Here is a 9,006-nt window from a genome sequence, read left to right as displayed (position 1 = left end):
GCTCGTTACCTGTATAAAAGACACCTGGGAGCCAGAAAGCTTTCTGATTGAGAGGGGGTCAAATACTTATTTCCCTCCTTAAAATGCAAATCAATTTATAACATTTTTGACATGCGTTTTTCTGGATTCTTTCGTTGTTATTCTGTGTCTCACTATTTAAATAAACCTACCATTAAAATTATAGACTGATCATTTATTTGTCAGTGGGCAAACCTACAAAATCAGCAAAGGATCAAATCCTTTTTTCCCTCACTGTATGCCTCGCAGAACAAGTCTCACCAATACTCCCAATGCTCGACCAGCGTTTTGTTTTGCCCCATATATGCAAAATGAGTAGTGTATGAAACAAATGAGTTAATTGGCATGAAAACAATTTCTGGGTGATATGAGGTAGCCTAAATTACTCCAGTTTCATAACACATTTTCTGTTAACATGCCATATACATAATTTATTAGGTAATTAAACATTGATAAAGGAAAGTCAAAGTAATGTAATGGTTTACATCTTGAATCGTGTATTTGTGATGACAGACTCATGATACATATTTAAAAAACGTGTCACTAGTCACTGCAGTTATTAAACATTGCAAAGTCCCCAAGCAATTTTTAGAGACTACCTGTTGAGTTAAAGCCAAAGTACAATGATGAGGCACATTGAATAAAGTTGGAAAATTAGAGATATTAACAATGTTGATGTGGACAGTGATATTGAATGAAAAACACTCAAAACGGATTACCGGTCGATTTTCTCCCTAGATCCCTCCCAGGCCTCTTATAGCACGTGACGTCAGCCTGACGGGCCAGTCATCAACAAGAACACAGAAGCTCATCTGTTGGGAAGTCGGGAGGAGAACTGTAAAAACCGGAGCAAAGTAGAGACTTTTCTATTTAGCCCCCTGATAAGTCAACCTTCCATAGGAGAAAGGGACCGCAACTTGTTGAAAGTCCTTTATTTTTCTCTTTTAAAAAAGCAGCTAACGGTAGCTTGGTTAGCTATATTTAAGGGACACTATTTGGTCTCGCTGCATAATAAATATAAGGCAGGTTGCTGCTGGCAGCCTTTCCCAAGTAGCTTTTTCCTCGGCTAACCTGCTAGTTTGCGAGAAGAAAAGGAGGCAAGAAAATGGAGTTGGACGATGGAGTTCTCTACCAGGACGACTCTGGCAGTTCGGCGATGATGTCCGAACGGGTGTCGGGTCTGGCGAGCTCCATTTACCGCGAGTTTGAACGGTTGATCGGTCAGTACGACGAGGACGTTGTGAAAGAACTCATGCCGCTCGTCGTTGCGGTGTTGGAGAACTTGGACGCGGTGTTCGCGGAGAACCAGGAGCACGAAGTCGAGTTGGAGCTCCTAAAAGAAGACAACGAACAACTTGTTACCCAGTATGAACGGGAGAAATCGCTCAGAAAATCTGCAGAAGAGGTGGGTTTGAGTCCTCGACTGTCAGAGAAAGCGGGAGAGAATGACTACTCTCGCAGACAGACCACGAAGCTGATCGAAAAGATGGGCTTGCTACCGCTAGGCCACTCAAGCTAGTTTTGACAGTTCAAGCGCAAGTAATGTTCCACAACAAGCACAGACTGTAGCTAGTATTCCCATGGGGGTAACTTGCACATAACAGGGCCTGTTGCTTGTGAGAACTTGCAAACAGTTATGTATGGACTAGATTGCTTGCTAGCTTTAAACCCCGATAGTCATTGTTGGTAGGCTGCACAGGCTAATCTTATAAAGCTATAGCATTCTGAAGCTAGCAGGATATGTCATCTGGTTGCAACAGCTGATGACAAGGTTACATAGTAGTCATTTGGCACTGTTGCTATTATTGTGGCTGGTGACACATTACTTCAGTAATTTGCATCATGGGTGGTTTTGTATGCTCATTTTTTTTGTAGACTAATTTGCTTAATTTGATGCCCGCTGTCCAAACTGGATGCAAACTCCTGCAGTCATGCATTAGTCAGCATACAAATGGAGCTACACCCAAAGGGAATGATGCTGACAGTATTTTCCAAACCTGTCAGTGTTTCTCAAATTATGGGTCAGGACCCAGTCGTGGGTCGCTCACCGCTCTAGATAGTTTGAATCTATCTTTCTGGCTAAAAACATTTGTCTGGTTAACTTGGTAGAGTCAGACCGACCGTAAGAGCAGTTGCCAAATGAGATTTGGCCTCCTATCCAAACCCCAAATCCAAAACAGGAGTGACATTGGAAGTTGGAACTCCACCTTGTCTCTTTCCTCTCTCTCCTGCTGCAACTGAACAGTTGTTTGTGTTTGTTCTGCCGCCACACATGGCAGTCCCTCTCTTTTGCTCCCCCTCTCTCTTTCTCCCCCATCCCACTGCCGTTCACCCACTAGGCCAGGGGTGCTCAACTACTATTTGAGAAGATGCAGTGACACAAATGTCCTAGTTGGCAAAGGTCCGGATGGATATTGTCCTTTATCGGCACTGTGTTACAGCGTAGTAACAAACATAGTCGTCTACGATTTAGCAGACATGTTGTTATATAAAATGTACATTAAATACTTTAAATTAGACTAAGAATTTGAATTAATTACAACTTTCTTTTGAATGTAAACATGTGCAACATTGCATCAACATTGCTGAAGAACAAAGGTGGTTGCATAATTGTCTAGGTGAACCATTGTACATGGGCCTTAAATAAAAAAATATCTAAATGAAATAAAGTGCATGTTTTCTGGAGAACAAAGGAGAGTTGAACCAAAATAATAATCTGAATGCACAGAACGTAACTGTGGGCCATGCAATATTCATGTATAAGTCACTCTGGGCCTTGCCCTTGCATCAATGAGAGAAATTACACTTTGTCTCCTGCCAATGCTTTGAACTTTGGCTCAAATGGTGTGGAAGCAACTCTGAGACACTGGTGCAGGTGTTCATTGGTGAGCCTGGTGCGGTATTTGTTTTTAACAAAGTTCATTGTGGAAAAGGCTGATTCCGGATGTATAGTGCCAGTTTCTTGAGAACAGGGACATCAGCTGCTGGCACCATCTTTCCCCAGAAAGTGACAGGGTCACAATCACCAGCCTGCTCCTTCAAAGACACATTTTCTTGCAGCTCAAGCAACTCCATGTGCAGTGATGCAACAGCTACCCATCTGAAGATCTGTTTTGCTTCTTCTGACAACTTTGTCAGATTTGTGACCAAGAAGTGGTTCTGGATGAGCAGTAGCAGTTCTCTTCCAACAGTGAAGTCATCAAAGTGAGCCTTGAAGTTATCCATCAGCTTCTGGATGACATCAACATGGTAGGGAACGTCTTTATCTCCCTGCATTTGCACCAGAAGATTGGAGAAGTGGACAAGTTCTCCCTGGAGATCATACTTGAAAAGCTAACATTTCTTCTGGAAAGCCCGGACTGCTGTTATCATATCACACATTGTGTTGTCCCGTCCCTGCAGCTTAACATTCAGTTGATTAAGGTGTGATGTGATGTAATGTCTGTCAAAAATGCAACCGTTTCCGTCTTCTCATCTTCCAAAAACTCAGAAAACTGTGTTGGCTTGTCACTCTTTTGCTCTGATAAGAAAGCTTTGATTCCCTCCCGAATGGCCCAAAAGCGTTCCAAAACCCTGCCTTTGCTGAGCCATCTGACATTGTTGTGTAGTAGTAAGTCATCAAAATTGCCATTGGCCTCTGTCAGAATGCCTCGTAGCAGGGGGTGTTGCTCTCAAAAAGTTGATCAGTTTCATCATCGTTGTCATGACTTAAGAATAGTATTTTCCCAGACTGGCACACAGGATAGATTGATGGATGATGGAGTGATATGATGTCATGGTGGTCCTCTTTTTCAAACGTGCAACCAGTCCCCTCCCTCTTCCTATCATGGGCTGGAGCTCCATCTGTAGTGATGGAAACCACTGACTTCAGATCTATCCCCCTTTTTGTCAGCATCCCTTTGACGGCATCATGAATATCCTCTCCCCATGTGTGTGCTTCTAGATTTGTTAAGCCGAACAGCTCCTCACAGAATTCCTTCTTTGTTTCGTTATAAATTCTGACAAACACCAGAAGCTGGGCATTGTCAGTGTTATCTGTTTATCCACAGCTAATGAAATGCATGGTGCATTCTGAATGGCCTCATCAAGTGAAGTAAAATTTTCAGCTAATATTTCAGTTCTCCTCATTGCTGTGGAATCTGACAGTGGGATCTGTTTGATCTTTTCCCAGAGCTCATCCTTTTGTTTATTAACAAAGTTACTGGTAACTAAGCTCCTTCTATTAACGGTTGAACCACAGTCAAATCTTTCTGTTTCTTTCTGCTTGCTTGTCCCAAGGTTCCGCAGAAGATACAGTGGGGAAAAAAAGTATTTAGTCAGTCACCAATTGTGCAAGTTCTCCCACTTAAAAAGATGAGAGAGGCCTGTAATTTTCATCATAGGTACACGTCAACTATGACAGACAAAATGAGGAAAAAAAATCCAGAAAATCACATTGTAGGATTTTTAATGAATTTATTTGCAAATTATGGTGGAAAATAAGTATTTGGTCAATAATAAAAGTTTCTCAATACTTTGTTATATACCCTTTGTTGGCAATGACACAGGTCAAAAGTTTTCTGTAAGTCTTCACAAGGTTTTCACACACTGTTGCTGGTATTTTCGCCCATTCCTCCATGCAGATCTCCTCTAGAGCAGTGATGTTTTAGGGCTGTCGCTGGGCAACACGGACTTTCAACTCCCTCCAAAGATTTTCTATGGGGTTGAGATCTGGAGACTGGCTAGGCCACTCCAGGACCTTGAAATGCTTCTTACGAAGCCACTCCTTCGTTGCCCAGGCGGTGTGTTTGGGATCATTGTCATGCTGAAAGACCCAGCCACGTTTCATCTTCAATGCCCTTGCTGATGGAAGGAGGTTTTCACTCAAAATCTCACGATACATGGCCCCATTCATTCTTTCCTTTACACGGATCAGTTGTCCTGGTCCCTTTGCAGAAAAACAGCCCCAAAGCATGATGTTTCCACCCCCATGCTTCACAGTAGGTATGGTGTTCTTTGGATGCAACTCAGCATTCTTTGTCCTCCAAACACGACTGAGTTGAGTTTTTACCAAAAAAGTTCTATTTTGGTTTCATCTGACCATATGACATTCTCCCAATCCTCTTCTGGATCATCCAAATGCACTCTAGCAAACTTCAGACGGGCCTGGACATGTACTGGCTTAAGCAGGAGGACACGTCTTGCACTGCAGGATTTGAGTCCCTGGCGGCGTAGTGTGTTACTGATGGTAGGCTTTGTAACTTTGGTCCCAGCTCTCTGCAGGTCATTCACTAGGTCCCCCCGTGTGGTTCTGGGATTTTTGCTCACCGTTCTTGTGATCATTTTGACCCCACAGGGTGAGATCTTGCGTGGAGCCCCAGATCAAGGGATATTATCAGTGGTCTTGTATGTCTTCCATTTCCTAATAATTGCTCCCACAGTTGATTTCTTCAAACCAAGCTGCTTACCTATTGCAGATTCAGTCTTCCCAGCCTGGTGCAGGTCTACAATTTTGTTTCTGGTGTCCTTTGGCAGCTCTTTGGTCTTGGCCATAGTGGAGTTTGGAGTGTGACTGTTTGAGGTTTTGGACAGGTGTCTTTTATACTGATAACAAGTTCAAACAGGTGCCATTAATACAGGTAACGAGTGGAGGACAGAGGAGTCTCTTAAAGAAGAAGTTACAGGTCTGTGAGAGACAGAAATCTTGCTTGTTTGTAGGTGACCAAATACTTATTTTCCACCATAATTTGCAAATAAATTCATTAAAAATCCTACAATGTGATTTTCTGGAAAAAAAAATCTCAATTTGTCTGTCATAGTTGACGTGTACCTATGATGAAAATGACAGGCCTCTCTCATCTTTTTAAGTGGGAGAACTTGCACAATTGGTGGCTGACTAAATACTTTTTTTCCCCACTGTATTTGGATTGATGTGATTGGGTAAGACACGGCCTCTTGTATTTGCATATAACCACGCGATTGGATTAGACAGGGCACTGGTAGAGGTGGGCGTTGCTTCAAGAGAGAAAGAGAGGTTGCCGAGTTAGAGAGGCCGCTGCGCCCGTTAGTAAAAAAAAAGCTGTCTAAAAATAATGTATTGATTTTTATATAACAAAATGCGACGTTGTCCGGTCCGTATTGACCCTTCTCTGGGTCCGGACCCGGACTGTGGTCCGCCAGTTGAGTTTGGCTACACTGGGCTATCTGTATGCCTTCTCTCTCTCCCTACCCCTATCTCCCTCTTTCTAAATCACACTGTTCTAGTGCTGTTGTGATTCACCCCCTAACCCCCCTCCCTATGTGTCATTACACTTTCTTTATTCCCATAACTGCCAAAGTGAAAGCTCCTATCCTCTCCTAAAGATGGGTTAACAGGTCAGGTGATTCTTTGTTAGCAGCAGCAGTGCTGTAGGCTTGTCCTGCATTTGTGTTTTATAAGCTGTAATTTAGTACATGAGCACGGTTTCGGAGACCTCTGTTGTAGTGTTAGTTATGGCTTGTGTATGTGTGTGTCTGGGCTCTGCCCTTTCAACTTCATTCACATCAGCGAGGTGTGCCTTTTTAATTTTTTTATTAGTGTTAACTACAACATGATAACACCACTTAGACAACAATTGAAGGTCACAGTGGTAATGTTCCAAATCTGTGACTGATCTCTGACTTTGTCCTGTCAAAGGGCACTGCTAGTGCTAACTGCTTTCCTTGCCACCAAGATGAGAGCTCATGTAGTACATTGAGTACTAGGCCTAGTTTTGATTCGACATGTCATGATTTGAAAACTAGGGTGGGGCTGGGTGGGGACAGATTAACGTACGGGTGTGTTTGTGTCTCCCTGAAGTAATTTGCTTTGCACAGCTCAGTCTTGACTTTCTCCTCAGAGCTGCAGTTCAGTGGAGTGTGGAAAGACAACAAGCGCAGAGTCTGGTCATAAAGGTTCATAATTAGTTAAAACTGCAATATGTAACTTTTTGGGTGACCCAACAAAATTCACATAGAAATGTGTGTTATGGATCTGTTATTCTCATTGAAAGCAAGTCTAAGAAGCGGTAGATCTGTTCTATGTGCACTATTTCTATGCTTCCCGTTAAGTTTTGTTTTTGCGTCTTTTACTTTCGGTTTTGTAGACCAGCTTCAAACAGCTGAAAATACTATATTTTTGGTTATGGAAAATATATTTCACAGCGGTTTAGATGGTATAATGATTCTCTACACTCTACGGTTCGAAGGAGCTGAGAAACCATTCATTCTGTGTTAGATTCTTCACCAGTGTTAGGCCTTGTTGTTTACTTTGAGGTTGAAAAATACTGTATGCTTAATTGGCTTTACACACAGGCCTGGCTAACTAAATGACATCAGTCATGTTGGTCATTAGGCTCTAGAAAACCATCCAATCCACATTCTCATGTCTGTAAAAATCCAAACACCTGCGTACTAGACTATAAGTAAAGACATGATCGTTCTCAGCCAGTGAGCAACACTGCAGACAGACACCCCGGTCCCAAGTACTTTTTGGGACAACCCATTAAATGCTATTGGGACTCAACAGCCAGACCCAAACAGTCTTAGTAAGTCCAGTGTAACACTGATCTCTCCCAGAGCTGAGCCCAGGTGAACTCTTCCTAGACGGACTGTGACTCTACACTATAGACAGGGAGAGGAAGAGGGCACGGCCAGGCGGGAAATTGCTGGGAAAACAAGACTTCCCGAGTTCCTCTCTGTGGCCAGGATGCTCCTCGGACCTATTCCCCCTGACATCCTAGGGTCACGGTTCAGAATGATGATGTCACAGGGTGATGTCAGAACTTAGAAGGCAATGTCATAGAGTCGTGTCATTCCTGCCAATATCAGTCAGGCTCTAACCAATAGGCCCCTGTATCTTGTTCCAGTTATCTGTTATCACACAGCATTTATCAGGGGCAATTTAAAAGCTTAAAAGCATGTCATTGAATTGGGGCTGGAAAACAGAGGTCGGGGGTGTAATCTAAAGTGCACCGTTCAAGAGTCGACTGTAATGGGCTACATCCCCATTCCTTGTCCCAGTCTGTGGATGAGTGTGATGAATATGATTGTATGTCAAACCCAGGCTCTAGTCCAGCTGTGTCATTTGCTCAGTCACACTACCATACTGAAACCCCCTCCTTCACAGTCTGTCAGCCCCTACCTTCCTGCAGTCACCTGATGACCGCGTGAGGCTGAGCAGAGCAGACCCTCCCCAGGCTATGGGCCTGTTAAAGGCAAAAGCTGTTACTGCCCATCTCATCTCTACCCAGGATCAAAGAGGAGCTCACTGGTAACAGTCAGAACACATACACACACGGTCGGGACTGCCAACGTGGCTCTCTCTGGAGTAGAACTGCATTTATGTTGTAAAAAACAGGCTGGTTCAATTGGCTTGCTTGTGTAACCGACTAGGTATTAAACAAGGGCCGGGACAATACCAGTATCGCGATACTCGGTAGTATCGTGGCAAGATAACAAAACGTGAAGTGGATCTTGATTTAATTTCCAAGCTATAGCACACAATGTTTTACATACAGAAGGTCTTTAAAGGAACAAAGAGTTTCGTCTGCTTCGTGTTTTAATTTTTGCCAAGGAAAAAATATTGCGATACTGGCATTGTTACAGCCCTCTATTGAACACAGTTAATTATTTTAAATCAACCTGTTAGCCCCACAATTGGATGTCACGGCCCAGACCATTCATACGGTTTGTTGATTTGGACAATTATCCGGATGTTTGATGTTGATCTATAAGTTATGATTTAATATTAAATCAATCAAATCAAATGTTATTTGTCACATGCTTCGTAAACAGCAGGTGTAGACTAACAGTGAAATGGTTACTTACGGGCCCTTCCTAACAATGCAAAGAGGAATAAATACACAATGAGGAACGATAACTTGGCTATATACATGGGGTACCATTACTGAGTCAATGTGCAGGTATACGAGGTAATTAAGGTACAGCATTGACCCCTTTTGCACTAACTCCTTTGACTCATCACATACG

General features: G+C 42.9%; 1 protein-coding gene across 6 annotated transcripts in view; it reads left to right on the top strand.

Moving 5' to 3' along the window:
- Positions 1-831: 831 nt before the first annotated feature.
- The window catches only part of spag9b (sperm associated antigen 9b), a 49,216-nt gene continuing 41,041 nt past the window's right edge, over positions 832-9,006 (top strand). For all 6 annotated transcript variants that reach the window (XM_041858743.1, XM_041858741.1, XM_041858739.1 and 3 more), the window contains exon 1: positions 832-1,423. In XM_041858743.1, the coding sequence (XP_041714677.1) occupies positions 1,124-1,423 (300 nt within the window). In that variant the 5' untranslated portion in view covers positions 832-1,123. The remainder of the gene's footprint in view (positions 1,424-9,006) is intronic.

The sequence above is a fragment of the Coregonus clupeaformis genome, chromosome 31, assembly GCF_020615455.1.
Source record: "Coregonus clupeaformis isolate EN_2021a chromosome 31, ASM2061545v1, whole genome shotgun sequence".
In the NCBI taxonomy this organism is placed as follows: Eukaryota; Metazoa; Chordata; class Actinopteri; order Salmoniformes; family Salmonidae; genus Coregonus; species Coregonus clupeaformis.
The sequence above is the reverse complement of the archived record's forward strand: the minus strand, read 5'-3'. Positions and strand labels throughout refer to the sequence as shown.